The following is a 24,505-nucleotide window of genomic DNA, read 5'->3' on the forward strand; positions in this document are numbered from 1 at the left end:
CCATAAAGGATAAAAGAGCATGCCCAGCAGTGTTATCCACCAGGAGATCAATGCTTGGAAGAGGAAAGTCATCTTTAGGACTTGCTTTGTTTAAATCTCTAAAATCAACACACATTCTGACTTTCCCGTCCTTTTTGGGCACCGGTACTATGTTAGCGAGCCATTCAGGATATTCCACCACCTGAATGAATTTTACTTCTAACAATTTCTTCACTTCTTCATAGACTTTCAACTCCCATTCTGTTTTGAGCTTTCGGAGTTTTTGCTTCTTTGGCTTAGCACCAAGGATTAAGGGTAATCTGTGCTGGACGATTTCCTCACTTAATCCTGGCATATCATCGTAAGACCAAGCAAAAACTTCTTTGAACTCTTTAAGCAGGGTGATCAATTCCTCGCGTTCTTCAGGGGATAAAGTTTTGCCAATCTTTATTTCCTTAATTGAGGTTTCATCACCAATATTCACAGTTTCAACTTCCTCATCAAGTGGTTTTGCTCGGCGACTCTCCTCCTGTTGGATCATATGTCTGATTTCAGGGGGAGTTTTGTCGGCATCCTCATCAGAGGGGGAGTCTTGATTGTTATTATTAAGATTATCAGATTTTATAGCAGATTCAGCAGATGAAATAGAGACAGGAATGTACTCAAAAGAAGAATCCTTCATTTCATTGAAATTTGAATCATATACATCAACAGACGAATTACCCTCATCGGGGGGTACAATGAACTTTGGACTCATTTTTACAGACTCGATGGAAATGTTGACACCTGCGTCAACTGACTCAGAACTATAAAAGGAAACAGCAACAGATGCTTTATTATGAACAGACTCCAACTCAATCTCGCTTGAAAAGGAAGAAACGTCGCCGATCTTAGGTGAATGGTCCTCTATGGTACCTGCATCAAAAGACTCATTAGAAGATATAGACTCTGAATCAAACCCGGAGACTGACACGTATTTATGGACGACTGACTCTTCTGAAGGGATTCGTTTGTACTGGAAAATAACCTGGGGTAGGACTTGAGAAGTCCAGTTAGTCAGAGGTTCCTCAGCCGGGGTGATAAGACGAGTTGGGTCAAGTATCAGCGGGCTCCTGCCAATCACGGCCACAGTCTGTGACCCTTCTTGGAAAAGTGAATTCAGAAGACTCGGCTCTATGTGCTCTGTCCAATCAGCCTCAGACTCTGTCTCTACAATCTGCATACCCACTGGCTCATCTTCTAGCTCAAGATCGAAGAAAATCTCAAACCCCGGAAGCATCTGACCTGTGCTCTCATCCAACCAAAACTCTGCAAAGCCACAGAAAGGAAAGGCTGCGCCTTCTTTTCGGAATCGACCGTTCATTTTCAAATCAATGGGTGCCATTGGTAGCCCCAAGCCCCGACGACGGTTTTCTGCCCATTTCAGCATCAACTGCTTCATCTCTACAATTTCCTTCTTTGTAGGCTTGTAACCCAGTCCGAACAAACCATTGAATGTTTTGAACACAGGAAACTCGGTCAAACCTTGATGATATTTGCCTAACCCGGCGCCTGGCATATAGCCCTGTCGGCGAATCATTCTGATGACATTCGAATTTGTACTGGTCAGGAAACAAATTTCCTCATTCAAAGCCTCTTTGAAAGTGATCGTAGTTACCTCTAGTGAAAACCCCGTCAAATTGACATCTTTGGATCTTTCCCCAGTTATGTCCGGAGTGATCTGCCCTATCTCGAGATCAGGATCCCCCTTTACTGTTATCACTCTGTTCCTGCGAATGAACTTCAGTTTTTGGTGGAGAGTAGACGGAACAACCCCGACCTTGTGCATCCAAGGACGGCCAAGCAACAGTAAGAATGAAGCCTTAATATCTAAGACTTGAAATTCTACCTCAAAGTCTTCTCCGCCAATCTGTATCTCAGTGACCAAAGTCCCGATTACATCTCGGCGAGTGCCATCATATGCTAGAATACCCTGCTCGGATGGAATAAAATTCTCAGGACTGAACCCCAGGGTTGCTGCGGTGCTTAATGGGCAAACATTCAGTGCAGAGCCGTTGTCAACCAACACCTCTGGCACCTTCTTCTTGTTACAGAAGACTGTGATTTTAAGAGGCTTAGTATGGTCTCGGCCCTCAGGAGGTAAATCGTCATCAGCGAATGACAATGTTTTCGCAGCTCTGGCCATGGCTACGAGACTGACAAGCTCGTCAGGTGAGGTATTAACAGAAACTTGTGCTGCATTAAGCTCTTGAAGGACTAGCTTTCTGTGCTTCGATGAGGCCATTAGTAAACCCCATATCGAGATATTAGCCTGAGTCTTCTTCAGCTGCTTTAACAGGCTCTCATCTTCTTCGTCTGCGCTCACTTTATTCTGCCTCTAATTTTCTGAGTTTCTTGCAACCCCTGCCGGGTTTTCTACACTCAATTCTGGTGGTTTGAACACTCGCCCACCTCGGGTCATGTGACGCATCTCGTTACACTGATCATCCAGCAATAGCAGTTCGTCTTCGTCCGTTCTGAAAACATAAGGTGCATTACTGACATCCTCTTCAAAGTCCTCCATCCTTAGAACATAGGTGGCTTCCTTTGCTTCTTCCAGACCAACATTCTGAAGCGCATATGACTGGGCTGAAGATGACTCAGCGAGTTCAGCATCGTCAAACGACAGCACATAAGGTTCTTTTTCTCTGAATTCTCTGAGCTCTTCATCGTCAAAGTTCAAAACATATGTTTTATCAGATGTAATAGCGCAAATGAGAGCAGAGGGATCAAGGATGGGCTCATCTACAAAGATAGCGTTTGTAGTGGGAGGAGCAACAGCACGGTGGTTGGGGAGAGGATTCTGAGTGATATTCGGCCTTTCAACTGCAAGCTCATCTTTATCGATCATGTTCTGAATCGCGTGCTTCAAGGCCAAACAGTTCTCAGTCATGTGTCCCGGGCCCCTGTGATATTCACAGTATTGATCCCTTCTCCAGTTTCCGGGCAGCGGATTAGGTACAGGTTTGACATCCGGAAGTCTGATCTTCTTGTCTCTGATCAACTTCTTAAGTATCATGGGCAGTGGAAATGGTAATGGGTCAAACTGCCTGAACTGCTTCGTCACCATTGGTCTAACAACTTCATCAACAGGCTTGGTCACTGGTCTGGTATAACTGACTGCTTGTACTTCCTTCGGTTGGATCATAGGCCTCTTCCCCTCTCGGACATCAGATAGCGTTTTGGCTCGGAGGCCCTTAGCAATAGCATCCTCGATCTGGGTGCCGGTCTTAATCAAATGATCGAAATTCTGATAGTGCTGCGGCGCCATGAAGTGAAAGTACTGCGGGGACAAGCTCTTGAGGACCAACTTTATCTGGTCTTCCTCTGACATTCTATGGCTCAGTTGGGCAGACTTGCGCCTCCAGCGCCTAATGAAAGATGTGAATGTCTCCTGAGGATTCTGCTTCAACAGCTTCAGATCTCTTTTAGTGACCTCGATCCCTTCCTCCATGGAGAATTGTTCTACGAATCGGTTAGAGATTTCTTCTAATGTCCTAATCTCTTCTGGTTTCAACCTCAAAAACCATCTTTTGGCTACCCCTATAAGAGACATAGGAAACAAATGAGCCATCTGCTCTCGACTTAAGCCATGCTGCTGGGAAAGAGTGATGAACCATCTGACGTGGTTTCTCGGACACCCAGTTCCATCATATTTGTCATAGTCTGGTGCCTTGAACTTAGGCGGGAATATGGCATTAGGGGACATCAGAAATTCAGAAATATCGAATCCCTTGGACGCTTGAACCTTCATGCTCTCAATGTCACGAGCCATCTTCTCATACTTATCGAACAACTCATTCTCCTTGTTAACCGGAGGGACAAAGTATTCCCCAGCATATTGCTCATCTTTTAGATCGATCTCTACGGGAGAGATGACTGGTCTGGTGAGGTTAGGAGATGTGGCCGGAGGAGGCTGAATGGCGGGATCTTTAGAAGTAGAGACCTTTTGAGTACTCTGGTCTTTTAGATGAGTCACCTCATCTTTCAACCCTGCTATATCTCGACACATATTTCTCAACATTTCCTGTATAGTTATCATGGGGTCCACTGGATCATTAGCCATTTGGTTGACTTCAAAAGAACCTGACAACTCTGGTGAAGATGGTAAAGGTGCTGTTGGTGACACAGTGGGATCAAAGTGACGAACAAGTCTAGATATTGAGGTAGGTCTAGACCAGGTAGGTTTAGCTTGGGTGCCCTTTTTTGAAGCGATGGTTGCTATCTTTCAGAATCCTGATTGGAAGTTAACATACTAGATCAATAATCATGAGATAAAGATTCTGAACAAATAGAGAAAAGAGTAATCTTGAAATACATCAACGGGTATGTTAATTTGGAAAGAATCCTCAATCTATTCCTTAAGGGTATAACCGTTCTTCTTTTGGGAATGAAAGAGTCAGGAACGATAAACATCCCTAATCAAAATAAGTTTCGATCTCAGCAACGATCATGCACTCAAAGAATACAGGTGAGATCAAACTTTTTCATCAATGATTTCGATATGATCCAGGGGTAAAAGATATATGATAAACATGGATCAATCAATGGCTCAGATAATAGACCATGGCCATAAGAATGACAAAAGTCGGGTCAAGGACCAGATCTAAAATCTGAATGATGGATATCAACAACAAGATGAGATCAAGATGAGATGAGATAGCATAAGATTGCTTTCAACAGATGGATCATGAATGACTAATCCTATGAGATCTTTGGAAATGAATGGGATTTACATCCTAACCCCAAAGGAAAAGTTTTTTAATTTTCGCACATTTTATCAGTGTTACCTGAAGGCATCAACCCTAACCCTAATCTAGCGGAGTGGAGAGAGGATCTCGACTCATGACTTTGTTTGTGTACCTAGGACCGATCGTAGCCATTGAAAGATGGACTACGGCCTAATCTAGACACAAATGGGTAGGATATCCTAAACTAGGCTCACACACACAATTGGGTAAGATATCCTAAACTAGGCTCACACACGTGATGCACATGTGTTCGTATACTACATGCATGTGTGGGTTAATCTAGGGGTAAGGCCAAGAGTTCCCTTAGCGCGAATCCATGTTCGATATACTGTACCAGTGTCCGGCGTATCAGTACGTGAACAAGAGATCCGTTTACGTACCATAAAGGTACTAGGCTAAGGGTGGAATGCTTCTCTAGCACAGAGGCACCAGGTGATGAAATCCCAGTCAACCATGCTAGATAACACTCCGGGTTCCTAAAATAGGACGTGTGTGCATGTGAGATGCAGGGGTTTAGATGAAAGTGATGTAAGTGTGTGCAATAAGTTCGCGCAATCTATGATGCCTTCAGGTTTTGTTAGATTAAGTTTGAGTAAATGTGATGAGAAAATAAAGCATACAAACTAATCTAACAAGCATAAAAGAGATAGAGTTTTCATGAGCCAGTTGAAATAGATTCAAATGAGTTATCCTTTGGAATTGTAATGAAGTTAGGTGGTCCCCAGCAGAGTCGCCAGTCTGTGGGACCCGATCCCGCGAGAGGGGTGGTGGCGCGAGAGCCGCCACGCACTATCTCTTGGTCTCTCGTACCCACGCGATTGGCGTGTGCCTTTTATTATTAATTTTAATTCATCTTTTATGTGAACTTGGGATCACTAAGGCAATCCGAATTCCACACAAAAGAGACTGACAGAGTCGCCACCTAGATGTGGGATCTAGGACCCATAATTAACCAGAAATCTAGACTCGCTACCTGGTTACAAGAATGGAAGGTATGGGGATTTATCCACCACATGCACCATTCCTGCCCGATAATCGGTCTTCAATTCCAAAAGTTAACTCTTTTAAATTCATTTTTAATGGCTCATTCAACTCTCTGTTAATGTGCTATCTATGTGACATGCATCCTATGATCTAATTTCAATGTGAATCCTAAATGTGTATCTTGATTTCTTAATTGGTTTGGATTCAATCTAAGTGAAAGTTCTCCTAAAATTCTAATTTCATGGAAAATCCTAAGTGATTTGATTGTTTCAACAGTTTTAAAAGTGATTAGCCCGAGTCCTCAGATGATCTGGTATTCATCCAAAGAAGCCTACGTATCCCCGCCTCCACGAGAATCAAGGCAACGTAGTTCTTCGCGCCTATTCTAAGCTAGGATGCCTAAGACACTTAGACTTCTATCCTAGACTCGATCTAAAAGACCGAACCGGTTATTAAAGTTTCTTGTACGATTATTTAAATTTCAGTGAATTGTGGATTTTATGACACCCTATATGCCCTAACTAAATGCAGATTAGCCCTAAGCTAATGCAGGTGGTTCTTACAACCTATGTGTGACTAGGCTGTATTTCCTAAGGAAAACCAAGGGTGGACTAGCGTATCCTACTCTAGTCATCACTCGGCGATATGGATCGCCGACTGACCGGACGGAGGCGCTCCTATAACTCTAGGACAGACCCCTAACTCTAAAAACAAGCACACAACAAACAAACAATCAAACTACCTATCAAAAGAAAAACCCTAACTCTAAAACTCTCTATCTAGGAGAAACTCCTAACTCTAGAGGAAGATCTTTTGAAAATAAGATTTTAAAGATTTTTGAAGAAAGTTTAAGATATTATTTACAAAAAAGGTTTGGCTGGACTTGGGATATAAATCCCAAGCTGCACTACGTACCTCGGAAGAGGATCAAGCCAACGTAGTTCGAAAACGAACTCTCAAACTACGCTTCTAAAAGAAACACTCACACTTCAGATTTTTTAAGGTTTTTTTATATTTTCAAATGTTTTTGATATTTTTAAAGTTTTCAAATGTTTTTGAGTTTTAAATTTCTAATGTTTTTGGATTTTAAAGCTTTTCCAATGCTCAGGACCTTTAGATGTTTTCAATCTTAAAGGGAACACGCAAGAACAACCACAAACTAGGGCAAAGCCCTAAATCCAAAAGGGGAAACCCCGAACAAACAACTAACGTCTCAAAGAGACGAACCATAACAAGAAAGATAGCGTCCCAAGAAGAGAGAAAATGATCCAAGATCCCAAGCAAGCAAAGCTCTAATAAGACTGAGTTAGCCTCTAATTAAAGCGAAGTAATCAACAACTCTAAAGGAGAAACTCCTAACTAAAAATATTAAAGAAGGGTACAAATGAGCAAATGAGTCAATGACTCTCTAATAGCGGTGGAAAAACGAGTCAAAGACTCCACTGATAACAACTAAAGGATAGACGAGTCAAAGACTCCCTAAAAGAGATGAAAACACAAGTCAAAGACTCACTGACAACAACATCACACAAACAAATGAGTCAAAGACTTTTATATGAGGCAAAGCATGCCTCCTATGGGTACACCAATTTCGGCCCAGAATGGCATCCAAGGGAGGGAATCGTGCGCTCTTTCCTTGCGCAATTTAATACTTAGGTTATAGCATCTTATTGCCTGGCAGATCTCAGGATTTCCGTGGACAGTAACCTCGGAGCCAATAACATGTTATAGCTTAAATATCTAAATTGTCAAAGATTGGTTGCAATTGGGATACGATTATGGATGCACTGGCCATTTTTCGAGGGAAATCTAAAGACCCTAAGATTTCTGTTTCAATGGATTAATGAGTTAACATGTGACAGAGATTTAAGGTTCTTTAGAAATTTTCAGATGATTTTCAATTAATTTCGGATTTTCAATGGATTTTATCAATTTTAAACATATGAGTGTTTTTACAAGTGAAACTGTAGCAAACGAATTCGAAATGAATCAAAATTTCTACAGCAGTAAGATGGGTATCCATGCAGCTTACGGGATGAATTTTGTGGATTTGTACATTAAGCTCATATTTAATTTTGATTTAACAACAATAAGACCAGATTGCAAAAATAACACAGAAACTACTAGAAATAGAAATCTAAATTCCATGAAATTTCTACATTAGTAAGATATAAGTGAAAATAGCATGCTGTAAGATTTCCATGAATTTAGAAAACTATTTACTATCAGTTTCGGATTTTTTAAATTTCAAACCAGATTATGAATTAACACTACAGCTCATATGAAACAAGATCAAAATCACTTGAAAATTTTACAGAAGCAAGAAGTATAGAATTTAAGACTACTGTAAAAATTTGGAGAATTGTATCTGTGATTTGACATCAGTAACAATTCTCCCAAAATCTGATAATTTTCAAAGAATGCATAAAATAATATACCAAACAAAATCCAAAAATTCTCACAAATTCATGGTAGAATGTATCATTATCATATTATTTTCCCACGAAATTTCATTATTTGTGGAATCTGTTTAGTATATCTTTTAGTTTTCTTTGTTAAAAATCATGCAAAAATCCGAAAATATACCAAATAATTCTAAAAAATTCCGAAAACAGTGTACCTACCTGTGATGAGTTCCTCGCCGAATCCAAGAGCCGAAGAAATCCAAAAATCCGGCCGACGTGCGATCCGCTCCGCTTCCTTCTTTGTTTTTATATTTTCCTCTCTCTCTTTCTCTCTTATTTTCTCTCCCTCTCTTCTTTTTTTTTCCTTCTCCTCTTTTTTTTTCTCTTCTTTTTTTTCTCCCCTCTTCCTTCTCTCCTCCTTTTTTTTCTCCTCATCACCTCTCTTTATATAGTGAAAAACTTAGTGGAGAGGTGGAAATAAATAATGAGAATGGTGGGTGTGGTGGAGAATAATGGAATATATAATGGTAATGGTGGGAATGGTGGTGAGAATAATGGAATATATAATGGTAATGGTGGGAATGGTGGTGGGGATAATGGAATATATAATGGTAATGGTGGGAATGGTGGTGGGGATAATGGAATATATAATGGTAATGGTGGGAATGGTGGTGGGAATAATGGAATATATAATGGTAATGGAGATAATGATGTTATTTTAAAGGGAAAAATGAAGTTAGTGGAAATGGTAGAGAAAGTTAAGTCATGCTAATGGTGAGTCCCACTTTGTGGGTTCCGCACAAGCGGGTCCCACATCAGCGGGTCCCACACAAGCGGGTCCCACACAAACGGGTCCCACACCAGCGGGTCCCATATCAACGGGTCCCACACAAACGGGTCCCACACTAGCGGGTCCCACACAAACGGGTCCCACACCAGTGGGTCCCACATTCTCTTTTGCTCGGATTCTCATGAATAACCCTTCTCAATATTCAACAGAAAAATACGAAACATGGCGGAAACGACCAAAAATATTTAGAAATGTAACAAACGGACGCGGAAAGGAAAGACATTGGAAAACCGATGGAAAAACCCTAATTTCTTAAGGCAGAGCAAAATGGGGTGTCTACACGTCCAAGCATAGCGAACTTGGGTCCGGTCAAAATGGGGTGTCTACAGTATTTAGTTATCTAGGGGGAGAAAAGGCTTTTACAAAAAAAAATGGGATTTTCACATGCTTTTATCTTTCCCCATTCTTTTTTATGTGACTAAATGGGGAGAAGAATGGTAAATTGATTATGTGTTTACATGCACTTGCTCATTCTTGCTATTATTCTTTGTATTTCATGTGTATGTTTCCTCTAGTCACCAGTATTAGCTCTACCTATGCTTATCTTGTGCTCATTGTATAATCTTAAATTCATGCATACATTCGTCAAACATAAAGATTATGATAAGCATATATTGAGGGGGAGGCACAATTTATATAATTGTTTTATTAAGGAAGAGCCTCCACCCCCATAATCAATTTAGGTTTGTCATCATCAAAGAGGGGGAGAATGTAAGCCCAATGGTACATCCCACACATGTTTTGATGATTAACAAACCCAAATTGATGGTGGTTAGCTAATGGCTTCTCTAGTGTTGTGATTTAGATAGGTTTCATTCATGTCAACACTTGAAGCTAAAAGATCAAGGGCGAGTCTTGGAGAAAGTCATGTCTTGGCGGTCATCTTTCAAGCCGTATGGTCTATCGAAGAATCAAGGGAACCACAAGCGCAAGAACAAGTTTGAAGACTATCTCAAGACAAAGAACAGATCATGCAAGCGATCAAGAAGATTGAAGCAAGAGAAGACTCAAGGTTTATTTACTTTAGAATGCATTGGAGTCATCCTGGCATTTAGTGTTTGCATGATTTAGTATTTTCAAAACTCATTGAAACTTATCTTAACAACTCATAAAAGATATTTGAAAACACATGTTTAAAGTCCAAAGACCATGGCCCAAAGTCCCTTGAACTCAATGTTTAAAACCAAGTTTTTAAAGCAGGGCCGGTCGACCAGGCTAGGCTGGGCGACCGCGGGTTGATGGCTCGAAATCCAGTATCAACCCAACTAAGGCGAACCGGTCAACCGAGGTTACACGGTCAACTGCGGATCGATTTCTTAATACTAAGAAACCATCCAGGAAGGTCTTGGAGGGCGAACGCAATCCCCCGGTCGACCGTGGAAATTTTTGAGCCGAAGTTTTTAAATCAACAGATAGCCCTTGACGGGCGACTGCGCTAGTCCGGTCGACTGTGCCATGTTTGAGCCCAAATTTTTATTAAACAGATTGCCCTTGGCGGGCGACCAAGGACACTCATGTTATCCGCGGCGGTTTAAAATTCAAAAAAAAAAAAATGAGCACCTGATAAGGGCGGGCAACCAGTCTAGCAAAAGAGTTGTTGGGTCTGCGCAGGGTAGGTAAACTTGACCTGTTTATTACAATTTTGCCCCCAAACGGTCTTAAATTTGCTAGGGCTATTTAAACATATTGATAATGGCAGTCGACAAAATAAATAAAAATCAATGAAAGCCAGAAATAACTATCAATTCTGAGTTAGCATAAAGCCATGTTAAGGCTTCGGCAAATTTATTTTACCCAATATAATGGACTTATTATACAGGCCAATAACCACTGGAGAAATACTGTGAACTAGAATTAGAAAGAGTTGAGCCGTTGCAACTGAGGATCTCAGGTTACAAATCCCCTTGGACGAATCAGTCAAAACAACAGCAAAGACAATCATTGTGTTACAGTGGTTGAGTTTGAACCTATGAGCCCAATTTTGTGATCTTTGAACCCATACAATAAAAGCATAAGGCCAACCAAAAGATAACATTTTTGGAGAAGATTCTTTAAAAACACAGTGATCCTACTTATAACTTGAATTGGAGAATTGAGTCCAAGGATCTCAGGATAAATGCCTACTTTGATGAAAATCAGTCAAAATAATGGGAAAGAGAATGATTTGCCTCATGGAGTGAGATTGATCCCAATACCTCACATTATGATCGCTACACTAAATGTGCTAGGTCATGGGGACAACCGAAAATAACAATTTTGGAGAAGATTCTTTAAAAACTTATGGATTAGGTCGGAACTTGGTTGGATCTATTCGATTTGGCAGGCCCCATATACAAAGTCCAAACTCAGAATCCATAAATAATCTGAAAAAATCAATGATCTACTACTACTAGATGAATTGTTTAAAAAGTTAGAAAGTCTTTAATTGACACACAATTTTTACTCAAAAGTCGATTAATATGACACATAGGCAGACCTCAACTGCAATAATAACACAAATCCAACAGATTTAACTCTTCATCATCTAATTTACTACCAACTAATTACACATAGAAAGCATTCTTCCCTTCAAGATAACTCAAAATCATTGTATGTGTTCGCATAAATAAAGAGATCACAAAACCAAGCATCCTCGCTCACAGAGCAAAACCATACTTAAGAAGGATTCCCAAAGCCACTAACGAATATCAGCTTTAAGCTATCAAATGAAATAAATCTTATTGTTTTTTTTAGCAGCAAAAAAATCAGAAATAGTTAGCAAATTTCATAAATTCTAAAAAATAAAATAAAATAAAATAAAAACCAAGGCAATCCTATTTGTTGGGGACCAACATCATGGGAATCGGCAAGTCCTGTTTTACTTTTTGCAATGGAAAGATTTTCCTAGATTGGCACATCCCCTCTTGTATGTTTTTCCTATTATTAAAAATATTTAAGGTGTCGTTCCAGGTTCCTAGATAAATTCCAGGTTTAAAAAATCCATGAACGGTGAAAAAATGGAGTGTGTCTATGCTATGCCACTTATTCCCATATTATAAATGCCATGTAATGCATCAATAGTTTTTTATTCTATTGTGCCTAATAGAATCGAATTCTATTGGATGATTTGCAAAGAAGAAAGTACACGGCAAGATATAAATGAAAGTAACAAATGATGCTATGAGTGATTACTCGTCTTACAAATCTTCCACAAAAGAAAAGGAATTTTCTGACCTCTACGTAAAAATAGTCAGTCAAAATGATTAATTTCAATGAAACGTGATTTATTAGTTCTTATCAATGAGTCAATAAGGCCATGTTTGGACTGCAGGAATTCTCAAGAAAAGTTTGGAAATGAAAAATATTTGTAAAAATTCCTACTTTGTTTACACGTGAAAAAACATACCTTGAATGAACCCTAGTCAATTTTTATTTGGAGGAGCCTACAATTTATGATAATATCCCTCTAAATCAATGACAATCATATTATTCCCCTCCAAATTTAGGCAAGGAAAAAATTCCCTTGAGAAAAGTTTTTCTTGCAATCCAGACAGGGCCTAAAATTAAAGAGATTCAAATTCCAAGTTTTAAAGCAGATATGCAATCTTTCAAGATCCAATCATAGCAAATCAAACTAATAACCACGAAAATCAGGTTAGAACACTAGAATTATGTAATGTTAAGAAAAGAGAAAATCAGGAGAGAGAAAAAAAAGTCTGGATTGATAAAAATTCAAAACAGGATGCCTTGATTATCAGGAAAATGGCATGACCAACAAGTCTCGCATCAAATCAAGCAAAAGATAACAAAATAAAGTATAAAAATGATAAAAATTCAAAACAGAGGGCATCGATTATGTGAAAAACAGCATGAACAACACATCTCGCACCAAATCAAGCAAAAAAAATAACAAAAAAAAGCACAAAATGAACCAAAATTCGTATTAGAAAAGTTTCAAAGATGGAAACCATCAAGTAACTGGAAAATCAGCAAGAACATAATATCTAAAATCAAATCAAGCTAAAATTAACAAAAAAAAATCTTATCGACAAAAATTCAAAGGCATCTGAAAAACCATCAAGAACAGAATATCTAAAATCAAATCAAGCAAAAAATAACAAAAAAAAGGAATATTATCGACAAAAATTCAAAGGCATTGATTACCTGGAAAACAGCATGAACAACACATCTCGCATCAAATCAAGCAAAAAAATTTAAAAAAATAACAAAAAAAAGTATATGAACAAAAGTAATAAAAAAATAACAAAAAATGAACCGTATAAATAAAAATTCAAAACAGACGGCGTTGATTATCTAGAAAACAAGATGAACAACAAATCTCACATTAAATCAAGCAAAAAACTAACAAAATAAAGTATAAAATGAACAAAAACGCGTATCAATTAACTGAAAAATCAGCAAGAACATCATATCTATCATCAAATCAAGCTAAAAATTAACAAAAATGAATACAAATAAGAGAAAGATCTAAACGAATAGAAAAAATCTAAATTTGACAAATATAGATTAAGAAAAAGAACAGATGAGAGTTCATTCCAAATCTCTTAGAGGAAATTTCTTTTTCAAGGAAATGCACTAAAGGTGATATGAAATTATTTTCCTTGAACTCAAAAGCTATGATTTTATTGCGTTGTGGTTTAACTTCAAACATTTTTAACAATATTTCAAATTGCATCAATGCAAAAGATATTTGGACTTCATTAGAAAACACTTTTGAGAAAAATGTTTGTCTCTTTTCAAATGATACAATTTCTAGACAAAAAGATATTTCAGAAAAATCTTTTGCAAATGAAGTTTCTTTCAAACATTTAATTTTTTATTTGAAAATTCAAATTGAAAATTTAAAATTGGAAATAAATGAATGTTTGAAAAGAAATGAAAAATTAAGTCAATTGAGCACATTTTTTATAAATAAAAATGTTGACTTATTTCAAAGATGCAATGCCTTTGAGAAAGAAATTAAAAGCCTTGAAATCACAAACATTGAACTTGTTGAAAAATATAAACATGTTTGTGAAAATGAAGAATAATTAAATAAAAACTCTCTAATAAGGATCAAAGACTTCAAGAAGAAAAAGATAAACACACTTCTAAGTCTTACCATTCGAATTGCTCATCATCTACCAATCATAATTGTTGTGGTAGAGTTGAGCATCACAATTCTGAGTGTAAGCTTGGAATTGTGAAATATAATAAGTTTGTTTGGATAAGAAAAGGTACACTCACACAAACAAACTTGGATGGAACCAAAGGGATTTGGGTTCCAAAAGAATCCATCTAATCTAATTAGTGAATGAGTTGGTTTAGAGGCTATGTTTAACTGTTATATTATTCACATTCATGCTAGATACTTTAAATTCATTGAATACATTTTGTATCTAGTTTTCTTGAGCTTAAATGATCATATCTTATTTATTTTTGTGCTTATTGAATATCTTTTAGAAAAGCCTATCTAAGTGCAAATCACATAACTTGTGCACTTAGCATCCACATACCAAATCCACAATAGAAAATTAAATGTGAGAACCATATGTGTGCTTTCATGAAAATTAACCATCATTTTTGCCCTTGAGTCCAATTGATCTTTCAAGTTCATTCATTGCATCCTTGAACTCTTTTTATGACAATTTTGGCATTTGCTAGATCTTTGTATATTCAACTTAGGTAGAATAGCATTTCTAGTAAAATTGAGTGCTAAAAGCCATGTCTAAGGAAATTCACTCGAATTCTTTCTTAGACATCTCATTTGCCATAGGTAAGTGTGTTTCTTACTATGCACCTAGTTGTCCTTCTAACCCATTCTTATGTGCTTAATGATGATAATTAAATGCATAATAAATCTTGATGGGTTAAATTAATGTATTCCAAAAATGCTTAAAATGAATATCCTCTCATGACCAAGATAAAACTATCTGGTCATAGTAGTTCATTTTGGAATGCATGTGTCCAAAGTGTTCATCACTTGACATTCTTTAGAAGTCCTTGGATTATTCTCCAGTCCTGCATGAATATCTTTGTTTGTGTAGAGAATTGAAAATGTATCTAGATTTAATGTATGAAACTCAATTGAATAAAATTGAAAATGTTATAGGAATCTAGTACCATTGTTGGGCAGTTTCTCATTGTTATGGTTATCATGTAACACATTGTGTTGGGAACACTTGTTTCTCACAAATCTTGGTTTTCCATGGGCGTTCGCACTTTGTGCTTAAATGCCCTATTTTTATATGGTGGTTTATGGATATAGGCATAGATGTTTGGACCATGATTTGTGTGTCCAAACATGGTAGACTATTCATGAATGCTCTCATTGAATGAGCCATGAATGTCTCTCTTAGACATGGGATTCTATTGATCCCTCTTATAATGTCTAAGTCCTATAGAATTGTGCTTAATTGATATTATATATGTATTCTATAGTTTTTCCTTTTGTATGCTACTAGTACATGATAAAGATGGTAAACTTAAATTTAAAAATCACTCAATTGGTACTCTTAGTCATCTTACCTAGTAAGTTGGATAGTATACATTCATCTTTAATTAAAACATCTAATTACTTTGGCTTTTAGCCAGCATCTTAACCATAATAAGCCATATGTGCCTTGTGATATATTTACGCATATTTAGGGGGAGCATAGTTTGCTAGGTTGTCATCTCTTTGGATATCATATGACTACATGTAGCAATTATGCTTTAGTGGCCCACGGGTGGTTTGAAAATCATTCACCTTTAAATCCCTTGGTGTCTATGTGGTTGGACAACCCTTTGGATTCATACATTGTATGAGTCACTTACAAAGGGAGAGCTATACATGCTCAATGTCTATCTGTCCACCTTATCATATGATGTGTGATGTGCATCACATATGATAAGTACACTCATGTGGAGCCACATTGCTCCATGTGTGTTGTAGTTGGGTCTTGTCCTATTCTTTAAATTTGAGATCATCTCTCATCTTTTGACAGGATCCCTTTGCCTGTACGTTAGTGCCATATCTTCTCAAGCATTATACTTATCTTGGATAGACTTATATGTTTCTATCTCTGCCATTGATAAGTATCTTGTTTTAGAGTTTGAAAAATCTTTAGAACTTCTCTTCATAGAATAGTGATTGAGATGATCATCCTATCTCCTATGAAGTAATCTCTTATCATGTGCTCTTAAAGATAAGAACATCTTTAATCATGATAAGTTCTAATGGTTGTGCTTTTACATTCTTATCTATAGCCATTGTGTATTGTCAAGCCTTGCAATATAAGAATTATCAAAGGCCAATGACCATCTCTTGGAAGATGGATGATTTAAAAATATTTTTGAGTTTGTCATGTCCCATCATCTCTTCCATGGTTTTAGCTTCGGAGGACCCCACTTAGATCATATGTCCTTCGCAGCTTGTCTATGGTACTTGTCTCCTTCCATCGTGCCTGTTGTAATAAGATGGTAGATGTATTCAATTTTCCTCTGTCCATCTTTACATTCTTCCACAGTGAAGGATAAACAGAGACTAAGGAAATTGAAGACTCTGTCTAAAGGTTGTCAAGTGTACTCATGATCATCCTCTCAAGGATGACCTTTTGATGAAGGAGAAGAGTTGAAACAAGTACCCAATCTCTCAATCCAGAAAGAACTTTTAAAGATGCTCCCTTATATGAAAGAAAGGGTCAAGCATTGATCTAAGCTCTTCTAAACATTCATCAGTAGAAGAGTGTCGATAGAATAAAAGAAGTTCAATTTTACTTCTTTCAAGAGATTTTCAATTACCACTTTTATCATTTCTTGAAGTGATAAAAGAAATGTGGTATTAATCTTCCATTTTGATCATGTATATTGGGCTCTGATATATGATCTCAAATAAGATCAAACTAAACCGCGCCTTTGTTTCGATTTTTTCCTTTACTTCCTGTACAATCATTTTCTGTTAATTTACGGAGAGGGGCGAACTTATTTGGGATCAGTTGCAGGTCTCCTTTGGAGTCTGTGACATATGATCTCAAATAGGATCGAACCAAACCGTGCCTTTGTTTTGATTTTTTCCTTTACTTCCTGTACAGTTATTTTCCGTTTGATTTAAGTTAACCCGTTTTGTGAGCAAGTTGCACAATCGGGCTTTGCCGTAGTAACTTACAATATCAATCTGGTTAACTTTCACTTACTTTTTGATTTTTTTGTAAATCAACTCCATTTACATTCGGAATTAAGCATAACCTAACAAGGGAATAAAATCAAATTATTTCATTTCAAATTCTTTAAAAATAAAAATCTAAGCTAAGAGACCAGATTAATCCGGGCAAGAGGGGTGCTGATAACCTTCCCCAATTGTAACCACGACCCTTACCCAGATATCTTTAAATACCACGCCTTATGGCAAACAAAGCAAAATATAAGGTTCTAGGCCCAGAGCAAAAGAACCCCTGATTACTATTCTTCCAACGAAATTCGAGTCGTTACTCATTTCCTTGGAAGAATAGACACGGGTCCTAGGCCCTAACCTAGGTGGCGACTCTGAGTTTCTCTAACTTGCAAAGTTAGGACTACGGTCCCGAGTTCGCAAGTAGCGCAGATCAAATGCACCCCCCTTCTTCTGAAATCCAAATCGTGGGTGATCCCTTGCCGTACTGCGCAAACGAGGGAAAAAGCCGGCTCCCACACCTGGTATGTGCCAGGTTTAGGTACTTGACATATTCGTCAAGTACCTAACAGTTCCATGGAGAGATAACCCCGTGGCTCTTTCCATTCTACAAGCAAGATTGGTTGGATTAGCGCTCTTTTCTGTAGGTTATATATATATATATATATATATATATATATATATTCACTTATGCTGCTTTCATTGATACAGTACAAAGGAAATCCGATCCCTTTTTCATTTCTGAATTTTGAGTTTAGAATTTCATTTTTTTTCCTATTTACTTTGTTTATTGGATTCATAGGAATTCCTTTCGATCGAGTAGTGAGTTTGGATATATTATCGAAATGGTTAACCCCATCAATAAGTCGCCCGAGTGAACTTACCACAAAGTGGGTTGTCATGGAAAGGGTGACTTGTGGAAAGGGCTACTTGAAAAAAGGGGCCAGAGTAAAATATGTCACAAAGTGGTACTCATAAGTTGGTGATGTGGGAAGCATGGTGGAATGTTGGGGTCTTGAGTGGGGTCTGCCTAAGTATGTGACTAGGTGGGGCCAACCTACTATGAGACATGTTTAAAGTACCAAGCCCGTTGCGTTCTATAGCCACTAAAGCTTTCGGCATATTGGTTAGGTACCTTCCATATGCGATTTGAAAGGGCAAGAATGAGAGAAAACAAAAAAAAAACTCTAAGTAGGTAATTTATTTTATGTGTTAAAAAAATGTAGGTAATATTTTTTTCGTTAGTTTTTAGGGATTTTTGATGATATATCAACTCGTGTCAGCTCAATTCTCTTCCTATCTGAAAACAAAAATGAGCATATAAATATTCCAATATTCCATGGAATATTTTTTCATGGTTTCCAAACATGGCTTTAGAAGAAAAAAAGGGACAAAAAATCATCCACATGAGAGATTATGGGGGCATGGTCCATCCATGACATGGTTTCAATCATCATAATTGGTGGGCCCCCATACTGTAGCTCATCAAAGACATGGGTGGAAGTACCAAAACAAGGTTATGGCAAAAAACATACGAGTGGAAGTACTAAAACATGGTTATGGCAAAACCACTCTTTGCGCTCTCTACTCTAGTCTCGAGAGCCTCAACGCGGGAATCCCCTCTTATTAACAACAGACTTAATGAGCAAAACGAAGAGAAAATTTGAGCTAGTGTTTGTGAAAGAAAAGAGGTCTTTTTTCAAAACTGGGGTTTTATCCTTTTCCAAAACTAGTGTTTCATTCTCCCCCTTTTATTGTAAGTAATACCCCATTCTCATCTCAAATCTCACTTCTACACCCTTTGATTCGTCTGCACTTGTTTCTATTATCTTTTAGACATTATTGAGGCAATACTTTGAATCCTTCTCGTTTATGTGACTTTTTTATGGACTTTGTTGAATATAATGAAAGAAAGAAAAAGGAATTCTTACAGATCCTCTCTTTTGCCAGTGTTTATTCTCTTGTAGAACTTTTATTTAAGCTCAAAATCATGTATGGAGGTGGTGAGTACGATATATGTTTTTCTTATTTATGTATTTATTGGTTTTTGATATCCTCGTGTTGAATGTATGTAGTAAAGTTACAGAATTTTAGTTTGGTTTCAGTAGTTAGGGTTTTTAGTTGCAATTCGTGTTGAAAATTAAATGATTAAATGACACAAACTCTAAGGCCTTGTTCGTTTTAGATTATGATAGTTGATTGTCAGTCCAAACCAATTATTGGACTCAAAATTACATTTAACTTTCAGTCCAATAATTGGTTTGGGACTAACAATTAGTTTTCATAATCTAAAACGAACATAGCCTAACAACTTAAGCTTTTGGCCTAATCTGTTGTAAAAATAAATGATTGAATAATACCAACTCTAAGACCTTATTCGTTTAAGATTATGACAACCGATTATGAGTGCCAAACCGACTACTGGGCTCAAAATTAAATTTAAATTTGAGTCCTATTATTGTTTTGGCAATCACAATCAGTTTTCAAAATCATAAACAAACAGGGCTTAACAGCTTAAGCTTTGGGAGCAATTAGTTGTTTTCATGTGATATCAGAGCTATTGCCTCACGGCAGGTCATGGGTTCAGTAATCAAAAGCTCCTTGCTGTTAAAAATCCATGAGTGCGGCCTACCCAAAATAAAGAGGGGCCCACATCAGGAGTGTTGAAATATAAATGATTAAAAAACACCAACTCTAACAACTTAAGCTTTTGGGGTAATTGGTTGTTTCATACGGTATCAGAGTTATTGCCTCACGGCAGGTCTGGGGTTCAAATTCAAAACCCAACAACTCCTTCATATTAAAAATTCACGTGTATGTTCAATCCCTACAAGAAGGGGCCACATGTGAGTTGGTGTTGAAATGACTTTTCTGCATACGCAATCAAGATCCTCTTAGTTTCATGACTTCGAAAGGTGTACTCGTCGGTAAGCTGATCGAAGCCTTTTCTCCTATTCAAAATATAAATGATCTCATCTATCAAGAGACTCGGCACAAGGCTCTTTTGTTCTGCGTTTACACTAGATACCTCACAAGGCAAAACTCCAGTGAAGCTTCATTTGGTATACTCAGTATAATAGACCAAGTTCTAGATGAGGCTAATCCAGTGTCTATCATCCTAGCCGAAACTCTGAATGGATTAGACAGGATTCAAGAAGATCCTGATCATCAGTTTTCAGGATTCCCCATCCTTCTCTACATTTGGCTTTGCTTAAAACTCTACATTGCTACTCCTAGTACCCTGCTAAATGTTTCCATTTTCAATTACCAAAACTGGCATCATTTTGAGCGCCTCAAGACAGTCACCAACTGGTATTCATGGATGTCCAGCTTAAAAGCTAATAACATTTATTGGAGAACTCTTATGTATTGTCGTGCTATCATGTCCACACCAAGATCTTGTTACATCCAACTCCTTGGTCTAGAAAAAACTTCATTCTATATCCCGAGCCGCATCACACGTCAATATGGAGCCAAGCAAGGGATCGTTGAACCAATCATTCGCTTCCGTCCCCCTCGAGAATCTTCCAACGCTCTCGCCAAATCTATTGCATTCGCTTGGAATACTAGGGAGGCTATGATCACACCTAATCTAGTTGCTACAATCGCGCACGATGAGGCAGCCAATTACTACTCCGCACTCAAAAGGGATGTTCTCGAAGGAACCGCATCCATCAGTCGCTGACCCCACATATGAAGAAGACAGAGAACACCATTTTTTCTTTTCTTTTACCTATTTTGCTTTGAAAATAGCCTGTTACAAGCCCCTGTGTAAAAGAAAAAGGAAATGTGAATAAATAAAAGTATGTGCATAAGTATTATATCTACTCTTTTGTTTGTCTGAAAATTTTCTTGTTATCTTTTGTACAAAACAGACCATGTCTACTGATACAATATCCGGATGAATACAAAGTTTACCTTTCGCTCGGTTCATAACCACCAGTCTATGGACTGCTTCTGTACAAATGATATCAAGTTCCTCTATCCTTTTTTACAAAAAATTTGTAAAATTGTTTTGTAAAAATGTCGTTAGATGTTAGGCTAGCACATACCTTGTTGTACAAATTGTAGAAATTGGTCTGACATTTAAATAAAAGTCTTGTTTGTACTCTTCCAATTGTTTGCATAATTCTTCTTTTCTTGCATAGAAAAGTTCTAAAACTAGTGTATGAATATTTCCATCTGCAGGAAGAAAGTTTTTACAATTGAAACCGTCATACCCAAGAAGTCAAAAGCCTGGTCCCGTACCCAAGTTCGTCTGGAGAAAACCTTGGATCTACCTAGCTCTCCAATTCCCGCTCCTTCGGTAGAAATTTCAGATTCTCCTAATCCTTCAACTCTTCTCGCCATCATGGCAGAACTTTCAGACCTGTTCCAGGACATTCAGGAACTGCAACCGCCGATAGCACCAATGTTGGATCTCTTTTTGCAACAGAGAATTGTGATAAGGTAGCAGAACCTCACTCCCCTCCCCCTGCGTGACATGGATGTTCATTTCTTAGCAAGTCTAAAGTCCTTTAAGACACTGAGAGTAAAATAGAGGCCCACATGGTTCATAGATGGATTGGTGATGTTAATTTTTTTCGGAGACTATTATTCATTGCACCCAAAGAAGTTAACACAGCAAAGAAAGTCGAAGAAGCTTCTGAACTAGCTTTTGTCTGGCAACAAAATGGTGCACCTCAAGGGCAAGTCATTGCAAAAAGATCTCGAAGAGAATTTTCTCCCTTGCCTGCCAAACCTTCTACCGTCATGAGGGTACTTCTCCGGGAAAAGAAGTTGTTCTTGCTCACACCTCGTCCGCCTCCTAACCCTTTGCCAAGAACTTGGAACAACGGAGAGTACTGTGAATACCATCAAGGTAGAGGACACCTGACCGATAAATGTCTTGCTTTGAAAAATGATATCCAAGACCTTATCGAGAAAAAGCAGTTTGTCCTCCCGTCTGAGCCAATCTCTAAATCAGAATACGATTCCAATCTGATCCCTCTTCTAAAGTGTGCATATTCCAAGAATCATGAATTAGGAGCAGAAATAAACAACCCTTCAGCCAAAGTAAGAAAACTTGAGGAAAAACCGTCGCCACGGTCCTACAGGGAATTATCCGCATTACCATCTGACCTGGTAACAGTTATGAGGCTCTGATCAAGAACAACAAGCCCACTGCTCGTGCACCTAACCCTCCCCCAGATCCACTACCAATACGGTGAGTGGGAATTCTGTGAATATCATCAAGGGAAGGGCCACCCAACTGAGAAGTGTGTCTCCTTGAAGTACGCCATCCAGAAGCTCATCGACAAGGGTGACTTCATCATCCCATCAGGGGCGGATGTTGCCCTCTAAAGGTCGTAGTTGCAAGCGGGAAAGCACGGCATTCACATTTTTTTCTCAGAATATGATTATCGAAGCTGGCAATGCAGAACCCTCCAACTGGTCGGATACTTTTATCCCACTCCTTACTCCTTCAGATGCAGACTTCTTGTCTTCTGAGTCAGACTCCCTTTCCGATTCTAACTCATATTTTGAAAAACATCAAATGTAGAAGAGCCCGATAAGGGCGCGTAAGTTAGTTGTTCTTCTGATGTATCTTGCGAATAAATAAAAGAACTTTTTCTGTATTCACTTTTGTCTCTCGATTCTTCTGAAGCAAATGCTTTAAACTAAAATGAACAAGCCCTCCTCAAACGAGGATGCAAAACCTCTAGAATATGAGCTTGAAATTATTAACGTAAGCACTGAATTCCTGCTTTAGGAGATTAAGATAGGCAAAACCTTATCCCCTGAAGAGAGTACGGAATTAACCAAATTGTTAAAAGAATTCAAAGAGGTCTTCGTCTGGTCTTACGAAGGTGTGCAAGGATTAAGTGAGAAAATTATCCAGCGCCATATCCCTCTCTTCCCAAAATTCATGCCGAAGAAGCAGAAGCTTAGAAGAATAAAGACCTGAATACGTCCTCAAAATCAGAGAAAAAGTGATCAATCAATTGTCAAGTATCCTGAATGGTTATCAAACATCGTTCCAATTCCCAAGGAAGACAGAAGAATACAGCGTTGCGTTAATCTGAACAAGGCCTGTCCAAAGGACGACTATCCAAACAATGGAACACTGAATGTCAAAAAAAAAAAGAGGGAGAGAAGAAAAATCAAGGAGTATTTATCTTCTCCCCCAATGTTGTCATAAGCTGTCGCCCGACAACCATTCGTCAAAATTCAACATCAGGAACGTTACTCAAAATTTTGTCAAAGACAAATTCGTCACAGAGCAGTTGACTGATGCACCTACTGAAGATGCAGAGCACAGCAGTGAATTTCTAGAGAGGGGGATATGGTGTTTAGATAATGCCGAACTCATGAAATCCTGTCTGAAAAAGCCGTCAGACTTTTTGACCAAAATGGAGATATAATTTCCAAACCAACCAACCTCGATCAAATCAAAAGATACCAAGAGCCTCCATGTGTCGACCAGAGCCAAAATGACTCACCTACAAAATCAAAACCTCCTTCTAAGATGCCATCAAGCCATGAACTACGCGGACCTGATCCCAACCCTTCTTTGGGGTACGTAGGCAGCCTGGGCAATTCAGGTTTAGTCACATTTGGCGAAGCCACACACCCAACTAGTTTTCCCGCAGAAAACCACGAACTACGCGGACCTAATCCCAACCTCTTTGGGGTAAGTAGGCAGCCTGGCAAAACTCAAGTTCGGTCATCCTTTTTGGCAAAGCCAACAAAAATCATCCCCCTTCGATCCTTTTCCCCGTAGAAAGTCTCGAACTACGCAGATCTGATCTCAATCCTTCTTTGGGATACGTAGGCAACCTGATTGTCTCAGGCTCGGTCGCAGTTGCCAAAACTAACAAACCTTTTTCAGGATCCCCACTAGTCTTCCCAAATGTTCAGAACAAGAAGATCTGAAGATCCACTAAGTCAAAAATCTGAAAGGGCGGCTTAGGCAAAAATTAGGATCATCGTGCCTGTAGAAACAAATCAGAAACACGTTTCTAGCAAAAGTTAAGGTACAAACAGTCCGTTAAGTTGAAAATCCGCAAAGGACAACTTAATTGTTGGAAAGGCATACCCTTCGAAATAACCAGATGAAGAATTATTTGGTCCAAAACAAGATGGGTTAGTACTTCAAACAATCTAAAGGGTCTCTGGAGCATGATTAAAAACCAGAGGCAAGGAACACTGCCTATGCGTAAGAACATTCAAACTCATCTATCTAGGGTTCGACTTACCTAAATAAATCAAAAGTATTTATTTCAATAAACTCGAGTCTCCTCTCTTTCCTCCCTATATGGGAATCCAGAAAAGAACCTTTCCCTCAGCTAAGTCAGTTGCCCAGCAAATGTAATCATATGTTGAAAGA

At 38.3% G+C, this 24,505-nt stretch overlaps 2 protein-coding genes across 2 annotated transcripts; both read right to left on the reverse strand.

The window, feature by feature from the left end:
• Positions 1–204: 204 nt before the first annotated feature.
• Positions 205–2,268, reverse strand: LOC143857324 (uncharacterized). Its single transcript, XM_077367747.1, has 2 exons — positions 1,007–2,268; positions 205–894 (listed from the first exon to the last, which is right to left on the reverse strand). Exons 1-2 carry the CDS (start codon positions 2,261–2,263, stop codon positions 886–888), a joined length of 1,266 nt encoding a protein of 421 aa, XP_077223862.1. The 5' UTR covers positions 2,264–2,268; the 3' UTR covers positions 205–885.
• Positions 2,269–2,356: 88 nt separating this feature from the next.
• Positions 2,357–8,962, reverse strand: LOC143857082 (uncharacterized). Its single transcript, XM_077367355.1, has 2 exons — positions 8,378–8,962; positions 2,357–4,254 (listed from the first exon to the last, which is right to left on the reverse strand). Exon 2 carries the CDS (start codon positions 4,082–4,084, stop codon positions 2,357–2,359), a length of 1,728 nt encoding a protein of 575 aa, XP_077223470.1. The 5' UTR covers positions 4,085–4,254; positions 8,378–8,962.
• Between the last annotated feature and the right edge of the window lie 15,543 nt (positions 8,963–24,505).

Source organism: Tasmannia lanceolata, unplaced genomic scaffold (assembly GCF_043159265.1).
Source record: "Tasmannia lanceolata isolate RefF3 unplaced genomic scaffold, GAP_Taslan_0.1 ptg000024l, whole genome shotgun sequence".
NCBI lineage: Eukaryota > Viridiplantae > Streptophyta > Magnoliopsida > Canellales > Winteraceae > Tasmannia > Tasmannia lanceolata.

Bases quoted from the DNA above. Each gene is read 5' to 3' on its own strand.
- LOC143857324 (XM_077367747.1), bottom strand. From the start codon at position 2,263: ATGGCCTCATCGAAGCACAGAAAGCTAGTCCTTCAAGAGCTTAATGCA.
- LOC143857082 (XM_077367355.1), bottom strand. From the start codon at position 4,084: ATGGCTAATGATCCAGTGGACCCCATGATAACTATACAGGAAATGTTG.